Source organism: Ursus arctos, unplaced genomic scaffold, assembly GCF_023065955.2.
Source record: "Ursus arctos isolate Adak ecotype North America unplaced genomic scaffold, UrsArc2.0 scaffold_1, whole genome shotgun sequence".
In the NCBI taxonomy this organism is placed as follows: Eukaryota; Metazoa; Chordata; class Mammalia; order Carnivora; family Ursidae; genus Ursus; species Ursus arctos.
The window spans coordinates 82,330,146-82,345,510 of record NW_026622763.1 but is presented as its reverse complement, the minus strand read 5'-3'; the positions used below and the strand labels follow the sequence as shown (position 1 = coordinate 82,345,510).

The window sequence follows — 15,365 nt, the reverse complement described above, 5'->3', positions numbered from 1 at the left end:
AGCAGCTTCTTACTAGACACATCTCCGGAGGCAAGGGAAACAAAAGCAAATATAACTATTGGGACTTCCTTGAGATAAAAAGCTTCTGCACAGTGAAGGAAACAATCAACAAAACTAAAAGGCAACCTATGGAATGAGGGAAGATGTTTGCAAATGACATATTGGATAAAGGGCTAGTATCCAAAATCTATAAAGAACTTATCAAACTCAACACCCAAAAAATAAATAATCCAGTTAAGAAATGGGCAGAAGTCATGAACAGAGATTTCACCAAAGAAGGCATACAAATGACCAATAGACACATGAAAAAATGCTCAACATCACTTGGCATCAGGGAAATACAAATCAAAACCACAATAAGATACCACCTCATACCTGTTAGAATGGCTAAAATTAATGACTTGGGAAATGACAGATGTTGGCAAGGCTGCAGAGAAAGGGGAACCCTCTTACAGTGTTGGTGGAAATGCAAACTGGTGCAACCATTCTGGAAAATAGTATGCAGGTTCCTCAAAAAGTTAAAATTAGAGCTACCCTATGACTCAGCAATTGTGCACTACTAGGTATTTATCCAAAGAATACAAAAATAATGATTTGAAGGAGCATATACAGCCCCATGTTTATAGCAGCATTATCAACAATAGCCAAATTATGGAAAGAGCCCAAATGTCCATCAACCAATGCATGGATAAAGAAGATATGGTATATATATATATACAAAAGACTTTTACTCAGCCATCAAAAAGAATGAAATCTTGCCATTTGCAATCATGTGGATGGAACTAGAGGGTATTATGCTAAGTGAAATAAGTCAGTCAGAGAAAGACAAATACTCTATGATTTCACTCATATGTGGGATTTAAGAAACAAAACAGATGAACATAGGGGCAGGGAAGGAAAAACAAAATAAGATAAAAACAGAGAGAGAGGAAAACCATAAGAGACTCTTAACTACAGAGAACAAACTGAGGGTTGCTGGAGGGGAGGTGGGTGGGGGGATGGGCTAAATGGGTGTTGGGCATTAAGGAGGGCACTTGTTGGTGTGAGCACTGGGTGTTATTTGTAAGTGATCACTAAATTCTACTCCTTAAACCAATACTACTCTGTATGTTAACTAACTTTAAATAAAATCTTGGAAGAAAAATTAAAAATAAATAAATAAGGTAAATAAAAAATAATTTTTATAAAAAAGAAAAAAAGTCAAAAGGCAACCTACAGAATGGGAAAAAATATTTACAAACCATATATCTGGCAAGAGTTGAGTATCCAGAATATATATATCTTACAACTCAATAACACAAAGACAACACTATTTTTTTTTTATAATGATTTTTTATTATATTATGTTAGTCACCATACAGTACATCCCCGGTTTTCGATGTAAGGCTCGATGATTCATTAGTTGTGTATAACACCCAGTGCACCATGCAATATGTGCCCTCCTTACTACCCATCACTGGCCTATCCCATTCCCCCACCCCCCTCCCCTCTGTAGCCCTCAGTTTGTTTCTCATAGTCCATAGTCTCTCATGATGGGCAAAAGACTTGAATATATATCTTTCTGAAGAAGATATACAAATGGCCAATAAACAAAAGAAAAGATGCTCAACATCATTGGTCCTTAGGGAAATTCAAATCAAACCCACAATGGGATACCACTTAATGCCTACTAGGATAGTTATAATAATTTTAGGGGGGGGAAAGCTCCAGAAAATAACAAATATTGGTAAGGATGTAGAGAGATTGGAATTCTCATAAGTTGCTGGTGGAAATGTAAAATGGTGTGGCAGCTGTGGAAGATAGCTTGGCAGTTCCTTAGTTAAACATGGAGTTATCATATGACTCACCAATTCTACTTCTAGATATATATTCATAAGAACTGAAAGCAGTGTTCAAACACAAACTTTACACATGAGTGTTTATAGCAGCACTAGTCACAATAGCCGAAAGGTGAAAACAACCCAAAAGTCTATCAATGGATGACTGGATCAATAAAATGTGATATATCTATATTATGAAATACTATTTGGCCATAAAAAAGGAATGAAATACTGATATGTGCTATAACATGGATGAATCTTGAAAACATGCAAAGTGAAAGAAGCCAGTCACAGAAGTATGTATATTATAGGATTCCACTGATATGAAATATCCAGAATAGGCAAAGCTACAGAGACAGTAAATCGATTAGTGGTTGCTTAGGGCTGGAAGGAATGGGTAGATAAAGGAATGAAACTAAAAAGCACAGGATTTCTCATTGTGGTGACAACCATATTCTAAAATTGACCATAGCAATGGTTGTACATATCTGTGAACATACTAAAACCATTAATTATATACTTTAAATGGACCAACTGTATGGTATGTGAATTATATCTCAATAAAGATCTTTTAAAAACTAATGCTCTGGGATGGGGCACCTGGGTGGCTCAGTTGTTAAGCATCTGCCTTCGGCTCAGGGCATGATCCCAGGGTCCTGGGATCGAGCCCCACATCAGGCTTCTCTGTTGGGAGCCTGCTTCTTCCTCTCCCACTCCCCCTGCTCGTGTTCCCTCTCTCACTGGCTGTCTCTCTCTCTGTCAAATAAATAAATAAAATCTTAAAAAAAAAAAAAAACTAATGCTCTGGGGTGCCTGGCTCAGTCAGTAGAACATGCAACTCTTGATCTCAGCGTTCAGGGTTGTGAGTTTGAGCCCCACGTTGGGTATAGAGATTACTTAAAAAGGAAGGAAGGAAGGGAGGGAGGAGGAGGGGAAGGAAGGAAGAAAAGAAGGGAGGGAAGGAGGAAGGAAGGGAGAGAAAGAAGAAAGAAAGAAAGAAAGAAAGAAAGAAAGAAAGAAAGAAAGAAGAAAGAAAAGAAAAGAAAGAAATCTTTAGAAACTAATGCTCTGTACAGAAACTTAAGTAATGATCCTTTTAAAATAAGATTCCTTCTTGTGGAAGAAACTTATAGGATAAATGATAAGATACACATATTATTGGGATGCCTGGGTGGCTCAGTTGGTTACCTGTCTGGCTCAGGTCATGGTCCCACAGTCCTAGGATTGAGTCCCACATCAGGCTTCTTGCTCAGCGGGGAGCCTGCTTCTCCCTCTGCCAGCCACTCCCCTGCTTGTGCTCTCTCTCTCTCCCGCTCTCTGACAAATAAATGAATAAAATCTTTTTTTTTAAGATACACATATTATTAAAATGTTGTGGCTCTTATCAATTCCAAATATGCAGAAGGTTTGAGATTTTGTTGCTGGCCCAGCTAAATCATCACGTGTTGCCCTCTAGTTGGGTGACTAATGACATATGAGCTCTGTTTTAACAAAAAATGAAAAATAAGGTGACATGTCCCACTGAAAATAACTTTGTTAATTTAGGATTTGGTTTTGTTTTAATCTGGTGAATTTAGAGGCTTAGAAAAAAGCATTTGATCTCACAAGTATACCACAAGTTTCCCTCTCTATAAAATGAAGGGTCTGGACAAGATGAGCTCCATGTTTCCTTCCAGCTCTGATACTTTAAGACTCTGTTAGGTTTCAAAATGGGTTATCTCAGTGGTTACCAATGCAGGCTTTGAGCTCCATAGACTTGGTTCCTGGCTTGACCAGCTAATGGCTGGGTGACCTTGAGCAAGTCACTTATCCCCTCTGAGCTTTGGTTTTCTCTGCATGATCTTATGAGGAGTAAATGAGCTATGTTCTGTAAAGAAGCTAGCATATAGCAGAGACTCAGTAAGTAGTAGTCACCCCTCCATCAGTTGTGTTTAATTGTGCCATATATATGGACTTTATAAGGAAAACACGTCAGAATAAATTAGCTGTTTTCTAGAAAATTCCTTTAAGTCAAGAAAATGTGAACATCTTCAATGTCCCTTTGACAGTCACCCATTACCACTGTCTGAGAAATCTAAGACAAATAAATGAATATGGGATTACAGAGCCTTTTATAGTCAGTTAATGCTGATTTCTTCAGCCTGGCAGCAATCAGTCAATTGAAGAGTCCACTACAATTTACCAGAGCTCCTGTTAAAGACAAAGATTCTTGGGGTTGGTAGGGACACCACAGGCTAGCTGGATGCTAGGCCTTTCGTAAATTAAAAGGAAAGTATGACATTGAGAAGTGTATAATTTAGGGAAGATATAAGATAGGCACACCTAGAAAGGTAACATCTAAAACCAGCCATTGTTATATGCAGAGGCAATTAGTTTAGGCCTTGGAGCCGACACACCTGAGTTCAATTCCCAGTTCCTCCACTTACTAACTATGTCTACCTTTTGGATTTTTTTCTCTGTCATGATCAGTACTGATTAGACTTGGGCAGTCAGGGATCTTGACCTGAACTGGGTGCCTCAGAGAGTCTTACTCTCGCCTCTTCCAGCTGCAATCTTCCCCACAGGACAGGAATCTGTGGAACCTTGGGGACAAGCCCACACTTCTTTTAGACCATGCTCCTTTTACCTGAAACTCCGGAATTCCCTCTATTTAGACCTTGTTTCCAAGACCTAAAAGAGAGTCTTCACGGGGCCTGTCCTCCCAAGGAGACTGGTAGTCAAAAGGCAGCTGTTTGTGGGAAGTGAAGGGGGGCAAGGAGCATGCGGATAGACTGTGGACATGTGAGGGAGTGAAAAGAGAGGAGGGAAGAGGTAAAGGGGGCTCTGTTTATGTTCTTGCCCGACATCTCACAAACATTTGGGGAAGTTCCCATAATAACTGTGCTGTGTTGGCTACATGAGGTACTTTGTACAATTTCTTGTACAGTGTCTGGAACATACCAGACACTCTTTATACAGTAGGCTATTTATTATTGCCTATTATTATTTTCATCATCACAAGCCAAGTGAATGCTATAAGGTTTGCTGCAGTTTCAATCCTAACGCCTTAAATGGAAGTAGACATGGCTTCCTTCAGCAAGGTCATGTCAATGACGTGCTGATGAACTCAAGAGATTTCACTTGGGAGTGGTTACCAGAGAGTCAGGAAAGAAGTCTGCAAGTGTTTCAGGAAAAGCCAGCTTGTAAACTAAAACGTTTGGGGGGGGGGGGTTAATGAACTATTTCCACTCAGGCTCCTAACAGGCCTCAGGCAACTATAATGGCTCCTAAATGAATGATCTTATTTTTAGAAGAAGCCAGGGTTATATTAGATCCATTCAAATATTTTGATCTACAAGTTTATTTAACTATGAGCTCCTAGAGGACCTTAAACAACTTTCTAAATTTTTGTTCTGATTTAAATAAGACCAGTTCTTCCAAAGGGAGTTTTACAGTTATTAAAAACAAAACAAAACAAAAAACTTGTACATTACAGCTAAACTCGGTATTCAAATATTTCTGATAAAAGGCTCAGTGGCTTCAGTCCCTTAACCTCCCACATAATTAGACTGGGCCATTGGCTGATAATATGAAGAGACATAACAGGGGCGCCTGGGTGGCACAGCGGTTAAGCGTCTGCCTTCGGCTCAGGGCGTGATCCTGGCGTTATGGGATCGAGCCCCACATCAGGCTCCTCTGCTATGAGCCTGCTTCTTCCTCTCCCACTCCTCCTGCTTGTGTTCCCTCTCTCGCTGGCTGTCTATCTCTGTCAAATAAATAAATAAAATCTTAAAAAAAAAAATACGAAGAGACATAACAGAGCCTGTCTTGCAGCATCCAGGACCTAAAGTCTCATTCCATTGATCCATCCATCTTCTAAAGTACAAGGAGCCCCCACACTGGGGTGTTCAGCAGGGAGTCTGCTTCTCTGCCTCTCCCTCTGCCCCTTCCCTGCTCTTTCTCTCTCTCTCTCTCTCTTTCAAATAAATAAATAAATCTTTTAAAATGTATAATATAAAAAATAAACTACAAGGAAATAGCTAAGAATCCTTTTTATTATTTTCCTTCACAAAAATGTTGTTTACCACTTTTTCTTTCATTTTTGTTCTGTTTCTCAGGCCCACTCCCCTCTCTCCCGTAGCCACTTAGAGACTTGAACGACATAGCCCTGGTGGGGTTCTAACACCTCCCCACCCCACAGGAAGACCGTGCTGTGGTGGGCCTGCACCAGCCTGGGGTTCTGGGCCATTTTCACCTCCTTTCAAGTCCTCCCAGGTCAGCAAGGAGAGGCAGAAGCAGCAGCAGAGGGCGTCAGAACCAGAGAGAGTGGTAGCTGAGTGGGAGAAAGTGGCTTCAATGTCTCTGAACGTCCGTGTGGGTGATCTCACGTGGGGGAGTTCCTGTTCTCCAAAATAGAATCATTATTTTTTCATGTTCTTCATGTTTGCAGGACTCGGTTTATCCACCTACTTAACTAATAAATTGTGGTGGGAGATAAAGAAGTGTGACGTGGCCCTTATTCTTGAGTTGATAACCTTGCTGAAGACAAGGAAAAGAAGAAATTTTATGAGAAAGGCGGAGCAGCAGTGCTATGCTGGGTGGTGACGAAGTGGGGCAGATGCTCCGAGAAGTCTGAGTATAGGCCTCTGACCCGAGGCCTTAGGTGGTAAGCCTATTACATGTTAACATAAATAACATATTTTTATGAATAATAACTGTATTTTCCAAAGCAACAACAATTAACGAAAAGATTGGAATTGTTTTACATTTTTATAAGTCTCTTGAATGTCCTAGAGCCTCTGGAAAAACTCCACTGTACCCCTGAAAAAGAATAAGAGCGAAGAGGGGCGCCTGGGTGGTGCAGTCGTTGAGCGTCTGCCTTTGGCTCAGGGCATGATCCTGGCGTTATGGGATCGAGCCCTGCATCAGGCTTCTCCACTAGGAGCCTGCTTCTTCCTCTCCCACTCCCCTGCTTGTGTTCCCTCTCTCGCTGGCTTTCTCTGTCAAAATAAATAAATAAAATCTTAAAAAAAAAAAAAGAATAAGAGGGAAAAGGGTCAAGAACATCTTGGTATTGTTATGAAAACTGTTTTGACCTTAGGAACCTCTTGAAAGTGTCTCAGGGACCTTTGGGGTCCCCACACCACACTGTGAAATTCATACGGTCAAGAGGCTCTGTCATCTGGCTTGGGTGCTCTCCAGCATCTCTGAAGTCTGAGGAAGGAGGCCGTCGCTATTTTGAGGGCTTCTACATTACTCCTCACACTAACTCAAGCCAGCCTTACCAAGTAAGCAAGAGTCTTTAATGGTGATGAGGAGGGAAGATCTTAGGACACTGAAGGAGGACAGGGACATAAAAGAGCAAGCAGTACTCGGGGCAGCCACCAGCAGAAGGAAGGATTTAGGCTCGGGGAGTTGTGAGGAAGGGGAGGAAGGCCTTAGCTATCTGCTTTCTTTCAGGTCAAAGCCAAGTACCGAGAGCCTACTAGGAGCCAACCCTCTGCTCTAGGCCCAGAGGCGGAAAGGAATAAGAGAATTCCCAGCCTCCAGGAGCCTACACATTTCCAGTCAAGCATCAGTTTTACTCGACAGACCCCAAAATAACAACAGTGCTGACCAAAGCGTCTCGATTTTGAACTACGCCTTAGCCTTTTTAAAGCACTTCTACAGATCATTTCCCTTGATTCCCTCTTCCTTAAGATTTCTTATGATTTAAATTCTGATTTTTCATAAAAGTTAAAAACCACCACCACCACCAGTCCCGGAGCAGAATACATGACTTACTTTAATTACCTTTGAGGAGTCAATTAAGCAGAACAGGCGACAAAATAAAAGCATGGGGATAGAATTTCGTTCATCCTTTTTCACAACTAAAAGAGTAAAGACTCTTTTCATTTTGGTGGCAACAACAGCTTTAGTGAATTAGAACAACCCGAACCTACCAGAAAGAATGAGAGTAAACCATTCAGCTAACCCCAATGACCAGGGGGAGGAGGAGCGGGGAGCCGGCAAATCCCCTTAACTCACCAAAAGGGGCCCCTTTTGTGTGATTTCCTGCGGAGGCAGCAGTCAGGGCTGTTATATATACAGCCTCACTCCCCCTCGTCCCACACAGCGCCGGCCAACTCCTCCTGCTCCCTCGCTCCAAAATGGGGAAGGTAAGTGCGGGGTCCCGGAGGCTCAGGGTCGGCCCTGGCACAGCCCCTTCAGCAGGGGCAAATGGCCTCATGCTCCCACATCTTCCACTCTGCAGATCACCTTCTACGAGGAGCGGGGCTTCCAGGGCCGCTGCTACGAGTGCAGCAGCGACTGCCCCAACCTGCAGCCCTACTTCAGCCGCTGCAACTCCATCCGCGTGGACAGCGGCTGCTGGATGCTGTATGAGCGCCCCAACTACCAAGGCCACCAGTACTTCCTGCGGCGCGGGGACTACCCCGACTACCAGCAGTGGCTGGGCTTCAGCGACTCCATCCGCTCCTGCCACCTCATCCCCCAGGTGAGTGTGGCTCCGTCCTCCTCTCTGGTCTCTTTGGAAATGAAAGCCATGAACAAATACCATTCTTCAACCAAATCATTCCAACTAGAGAGCAGCAGGTGAGAGTGAGCCCACTGCCCACAGTCTATTCTAGAAGGGGGTCTCAGAGGGGAAGCCATTCTTTATGAACTCTGTGGTGCTTGCTTTTTCACTCACATGTTTCCATAATTTTATATTTTAAATGTAATAAAAAATTTAAAAATCCAAAGACTAATTGAGAAAAAGAGGACAGAGGGAAAACAGAAGTTGCCACGTGTTTAAGATAGAGCTTCCTAAAGGCGTCATTCCAAGCGGTGTCAACTCAGAAATAATATGTCAAATCTTCTAGATACAATCTGGGTCTGCTTAATTGATAAGAATACACTTGCTTGCTTTGGCTCACTTTTCTATTTAATGATCTTCCTGGAGAAGATCAGCCCCTTTCTTTTGGTTTTTATTCTAATTTCATGGTCAGTATCTATTAGCTCACTTAGAGGTATAAATTAGAGGAAAGGCCAATTCCAAAATGAAAGTTTGAGATTCAGTATTTTCTAGAGAGCCATTTGCACAGTTCTCAGAAGAATGTGCCGGAGTTGTGGGAGGTATGGGGTATAGTGTCATCCAAACAGAGCTCAATGGAGATGATTTTTGCTGCAGAGGGAAACAAAGACAGTGAGGGAAGAGCCCGGAAAGCAAACTTAAGAGTCAGATAGGTTGAAATCCGAAGTGACACTGAGGCGATAAAAACACAGACAAAGAAAATGGGTCGTCTTCTTTTCTACAAAAGCTTAATAATCTTACGCTCCATGGTGTACACAAAACCCAAACATCGGCCTTAGAGAAAATAGCTAAATGTTGATTCCTTTTTAACCAGAGTGCTATATCAAATGGGACTTTCCTTTCCAATGACTTACACTTATCTCTTTTGAGAAGGACCTTCTCTAATAACAAGCCTTAACATGATCACTTTATTTGAGACAAACCTTGGCTGCCAAGGACAGAGCCCAATGGATAGCACTGAAGGGCTGCCTGTTTTGTCCCTCGCATTGCCCAGAAATCCTGTAGACGCAGGGGTGGGTGGAGAGGGTGGGCGGGGAGGGTGAGGGGGGCCAGAAGGCTCTTTAACACTGCAACATGATTGTTCTGGAAGCAAACCTGGACTCCAGGAACTTTTGGGCTGGTGGGGGCAGGGAAGCATAGGGGTTAGAACTCTAATTCTCTCCATTTGTGTTCATTTATCTTTTCCTTTCTGTTTGCCTCCCCAGCACTCCGGCACGTTCAGAATGAGGATCTATGAGAGAGATGACTTCAGAGGACAAATGTCAGAGATCACAGACGATTGTCTCTCTCTTCAGGACCGCTTCCATCTCAACGAAATCCACTCCCTCAATGTGCTGGAGGGCTGCTGGGTCCTTTATGAGCTGCCCAACTACAGGGGAAGGCAGTACCTCCTGAGGCCCGGGGAGTACAGGAGATACCTTGACTGGGGGGCCACGAACGCCAAAGTTGGTTCTTTTAGACGAGTAATGGATTTTTACTAAAGTATTTATGTTCTCCACTTTTCTCCTTTAGAATCCAATAAAATATTTAGCTTGTGTTTCTGGCACTACGGAGTCCTGCTCTTCTTTTAACCTATTAAGACTTTGTAAGCAATAATGGTACTTAGCCAAACATAATGACCGACATTTTCATGATGGGAAACAATGTCTTTTAAGGGGGATAAAGTAAAGGATATCATTGCCAGCATTCTTTTGAAGACTAAACCATGTAGGCTCAAGGTTCAATTCAATCGGGCTAAAGACATTTATGGTTAGTCTTAAAAGGTAAATTTGCAGCTACAATGTTAAATTAGTACTTATTGTAATGCCTCAAGTTATCCTTGTAGGTTACCTCCATCATCTTTTCTTTTTTTTTTTTTTTAAAGATTTTTTAATTTATTTACTTGACAGCCAGTGAGAGAGGGAACACAAGCAGGGGGAGTGGGAGAGGAAGAAGCAGGCTCCCAGAGGAGGAGCCTGATGTGAGGCTCGATCCCGAAACGCCGGGATCACGCCCTGGGCCAAAGGCAGACACTTAACGACTGAGCCACCCAGGTGCCCCTCCACCATCTTTTCTATGTAGGCCAAATCTTAGCTAATGAGGAAAGTCGTCTCAGCGTCTAGACCCTTCCTTTAGCTTCAAAAACAAATGAACAAACTGGTCACCCTCCCCTCTTGTGTTCTTTACCCTTCTAATGGCAGCCAATTCCATGTCAATACCTCATTCCTCCAGGAGATTTTCAATCCAAATAGAATTCACTGTCTCTTTTATAGAAGAATTTCAGGATTTCTACAAAAAACCACATGTACATATGGAAACTCAAACTCCTATCACTCTAATAGGAAGTAAAGAATTATGACTATACCTGGAAAGTAATACTAAATGGAAAATGAGGAATTGACATTTTCTGGAGAAGTTTGCTTGACTGTTTGTGTGTTTTCTTTGAGGATGTTTATTTTCCAGGAGAGACATTTGAGCCCAAGTCCCATGTTCTGAGGCACTTTGTTGGTTGTAGGTAAAGCCAGATTTGAATCCAACCACCAAGACAGAGGGGAAACAAGACCAGTTCCATGACTGAGAGAGTCCATGAGACAAATAAACTAATTATCCAAAACTAACCTGTTCCCAGTACTGAAACCTCAAAGAAAGTTTTCATGTAGGTCCTAATAAAGTGGGTACTGAGCAAACAACATCCCTAATAGCACCCTGCAATAATGAAATATGGTTCTTCATTCTGTTTCTTACAAAGTTCCACAATAAAGCTGATGGTTTCAGGTCAAAATCCATTTAAAGTACCCCATTCTTTGAGATTCTAATGAAATGGCTGAAATGTCATCTCACATGGAGTGGGAGACTTGCATATCCACGCTCTCCGACACAAATGTACTCAATGTCTCTTGTAATTCTGGAAAGGGAATGAGTTATTTATGCCTTTTCCAGTCACCCTCCCCTCTGAACTCCTGCCCTGTTAGGATCATCTTGTCCTCCCCCATGTGACCCACCCCATGTGTCTCACCAACTCAGTGGGAGACATAGCTCCTTTTCCTGGAGCTCTGAACCATCTCTCATATGAAACATTCATGTCCGCTGCCAGCTTCATTATAGAGATTGTGGGAGGAGTTTAGATCCCAGCAGTACAACAATATGAAATTAAATATTACGTGGCCATGCTCTCAACAGTCTGCAAGGTCCAACCTGCTGCTGGGTGGCCTGGTCTTCTTTCTCATTCTTGCTCATCTCTCCTCTGTTCTTAACTATACCCACATGGCTGTTCACTTTTTATAGTCTCCTTCCAAACCATGCTTTCCAGGGTTCCATATCTACCACCCATGTGGCTCATGAACAGAACAAGCATCAAATTTGTTGCTTAGTCTGAGTCATTTTTGATAGCACAAGTGGGTGCTATTAGGGATTACACCGGGGCAAAAGGCATGAACCAGGAGTGTTCAAGGCAAACTGGGCCACATGGTTCTTTCCCTAGAAAATAGGTTCTTGAATTATTTGGTACTAATTATTCCTAAATCCCAGTTCTTCAACCTTTAAACTCCCAACACTAGTGTTGGCTTCCTGGAGATATTAGCCAGAGTTCTCTGTTTGCCAGTAACATATCAGACATAAATGGGAAAGCCAAAAGCTTCTCACAGTGCTGAATTTTACTTTATTTGCTTGGTAAGCATAAAATCACAGACTTCAGACATGGAAATGATCCTGAAACACTTGAACCCAAAACACATAAAATTAGAGACCCTGGATGTCACTGATCAAGTTTTTCTTCTTGAAAATTGTGTTCCCATCCGTGGGGAACAGGCAAAGAGAATGGTATCCTCCCTCTAATCCCAATATTAAAAACAATCAACAGAAGGAAGTAATGGTGGGGGGGGGCAGAGGGGGATACAACCAAACTAACTCCTCACCTATGCTTCCTTCTTCTCTCCCTCCTCTCTCAAAAGTTCCCACTGGAACCTCAAAGAGGTAAAAGGTCTGAGATGAAAGCAGCCTCCAAGAGAGGAATGGGAGAAGGGATACCCTACAGGATCCCACTAACCTTTTGCCCATGAAGATGAAAAACAACTCAAGATAACTCCAGTGTCAGCCTATATACCCTATACACACCAGTATTTCCTGTAGATCCTAGTTTATAATAGTCAAGATTTTAAATCTTTTTTTTTAATATGGAATCCTTCAAGAATTTACATGCCATCCTTGTGCCATGCTAATCTTCTCTGTATCACTCTAATTTTAGTATGCATGCTGCCAAAGTGAGCACCAGATTCTAAATATTTTTCTTCTTTTTTCCCTCTTTTCTCCCATTGAACCTATAGTGTTTTCTGGCCAGTCTAACTTTATATAAGGCCCACCAAGCAAAGAAACTGAATTCTTTCCATAAAGAAGTGCCACGAGCTGCTATATTGAGTTTTACCCTCAAAAGGGTGCTTCCTCATTATGACTTCCCTCTCCAGTTATCCTGCCTTGCTGCCACGGGGTTAGGTCCTTATGTTGCTATTGTCTTACTCCCTCCCCTCCAGACTTTAGGGGTTTAAATTTTCTTGTGGGTTTGTTAAAGCAAAAATGACAATCATACCACCTGTTGCTTAAATGAGAAGAAATGTACTGCTTTTCACACAAAAGCCAATTGATCCAAATGGAATGCCACAGGAGTCAAGCAGAGGTGGGTCATTTGTTACCCCCTATCTTCTTGTCATCTACTGGACAGTCATCAAAGACAAGCTGAGAAAGAGAGCCAGAGGCTGGTGCTACTATGGTGACCCTTGGTGTCTCATCCAGCCTCCTTGTTTGGGATAGTTTGGTCTACGTAACTGTCAACCAAATGACCTCATCTAATTTAACCAAGCTTGTGTATGATACAAAGGCTACATTAGCTGCTAGGAAGCAGGAAGGTGGGTGTTAAGGTCAATGGCTGGCTGGACCTCAGACACTAGCAATACTCTGGAATTGGATGCTGCTGTTGTAGTATTAATGTGACATCTCAGGAAACACAAAAAGTAGAATTACCAAGGAACAGAAGGTTTAGGGAACAGCACGACATTCCAGTTTTCTCTCTTTTGCTTACTCATCTCCCCTGTTATAAAGGCCCATTAAATAGATCAAATGCAGAGTGCTTGTGTCATCCTACACATTGAAAGTTGCAAATACTGAACTTTGATGTGAGTGTGTATGCCTGTTGTGCTGAGCATTCAAAATAGGGCCCATGGACTATTACAACAACGGATTTCAGACTAGGGAATAACATTCATATCCTCCGGGCATTGATTGAGTAACCTTGATGTGCCAGTTCATTTTGCCACTTAGTGGGAACACAAAAATAAAGATGGAATAGTCCCTTCCCAGAAAGGGGCTCCCCTCATTGATTTCAAGAAACTGATGTCTAAACAAAATAACTAGATAAAGTAATAATTACCATTACAGTGGTATGAGCAAGACGCTTGATAGAACCAAGTTGGCGGTATTAAGTCCAGCCTGGAGGATTAGGAAAACTTCAAGAAAATCTTTACAGAGGAATTGATACCTGAGATGAAACTTCAAAAAAGGGGTAAAATCTCTCTGGGTGAAAAATGTAGAACTGGTATCTCAGTGAGAAGGGTCAGTTTATTAAAAATCAAGAGAAAGTATAGCAAAACTTCCAGCTATAAGGTGAATAGGTTCTGGGCATCTAATGTACAGCATATGATTATAGTTAATAACACTGCATTATATACATGAAATTTGCTAAGAGTGTAGGTCTTAAATGTTTACACACACACACACAAATATTAATTATGTGAGGTGATGCAGGTGCTAGCTAACACTGTGGTGGTAATCATCATCTTGCAACACATTAATGTATCAAACCTATACGTGGTCCACCTTAAACTTACACAATGTAATACTTCAATTCTATCTCAGTTAAACTGGGGAGCGGGGTAAATGAGAAATGTGAAAATAACAGTGTGCATTGGGAAACAAGGGATTTGGTGTGACCCATCAGAAAGTCTGAAGACAGAGGATTTCAGGGCAAGTGCGCCACACTAAGGAACCAGTACCGGATTCTGGAGGCAATGGGAGCCAGTGAAGGGTTTCAAGCAGGTGAGTGGCTGCCTTCGTTCAGGCCGCTAGAGCAAAAATACCATGGACTGAATGACTTAAACATACATTTCTTTCTCTCAGTTCCGGAGGCTGGGAAGTCGGAGATCAGGGTACGGGTAGATCCGGTGTCTGGTGAGAGCCAGCTTCCTTCTTTGCAGACTGTCTTCTGATTGTGCCCTCACCCAGAGCGAGGAAGCAAGCTCTTTCCCATCTCTTCTCGTGTCTAGGGACACTAATCCTATCATGATGTCTCCACCCTCAGGACCTAGTTCTCTCTCAAGGCCCCATCTCCAGACAGCATGACAGTGGGGATGAGGGTTTCAACACATGAATTTGGAGGGGACACAGACATTCAGTCCAGAGCAGTGACATGACTAGTTGTGTTCTGATCCTGATCGCCCTGGCATGCTGGCAGAATGCAGTTGAGAAGAAGGCAAGACTGGACAGAGTCAGGAGACTGCGGGCAGTCCGCTGAGATATGACCAGAGTCCAAGAAAGGCAGTTGCAGGGCGGGGTGATGGGGGGGGGGAGATTGGCGGGTAGATAAGAAAGAGAAGGCAGGAGCCCTGGGACAGAAAGAGAAAGATCTGGGGAAAAAAAAAAAAACAAGACTAAAGTTTAGTACTCTGCATTTTCTGAGCCCTTCACCCCTTGCCCTGTCTAATCAGCACTATCATTTAAGTGCTGGTATTTCTGCTTTGATTCTCGCATCGTGTGGATATAAAACTTAATAGAACAAAGCAGAGAGATTTTCTGTCTACATGTTCAAGGAAAATGGTGTATAAGTGCTAATAAAACATTAACGGGGGATGGCTAAACAATGTTTTCTTTACTAAAAGGGGGGAAAAAAAAGAGTAAACCAGATTAGTGTTTTTTAAAGTTTGATCCAAGAACGATCTGGTCCTGGTTAGAAATACAGATTCCTGGAG

At 42.3% G+C, this 15,365-nt stretch overlaps 1 protein-coding gene and 1 pseudogene across 2 annotated transcripts; one reads left to right on the top strand and one right to left on the bottom strand.

Annotated features, from left to right (window-relative positions):
* The first annotated feature begins 7,948 nt into the window (after positions 1-7,948).
* CRYGB (crystallin gamma B) lies at positions 7,949-9,854 on the top strand. 2 transcript variants are annotated; one of them, XM_026490312.2, is made up of 3 exons: positions 7,949-7,957; positions 8,053-8,295; positions 9,579-9,854. In XM_026490312.2, exons 1-3 carry the CDS (start codon positions 7,949-7,951, stop codon positions 9,852-9,854), a joined length of 528 nt encoding a protein of 175 aa, XP_026346097.1. The 2 variants fall into 2 exon arrangements, with proteins under 2 accessions (XP_026346097.1, XP_026346092.1); XM_026490307.2 differs by having other exon boundaries at positions 8,053-8,301.
* Positions 9,855-12,518: 2,664 nt separating this feature from the next.
* LOC113250971 (U6 spliceosomal RNA) lies at positions 12,519-12,619 on the bottom strand (annotated as a pseudogene).
* Positions 12,620-15,365: the final 2,746 nt, after the last annotated feature.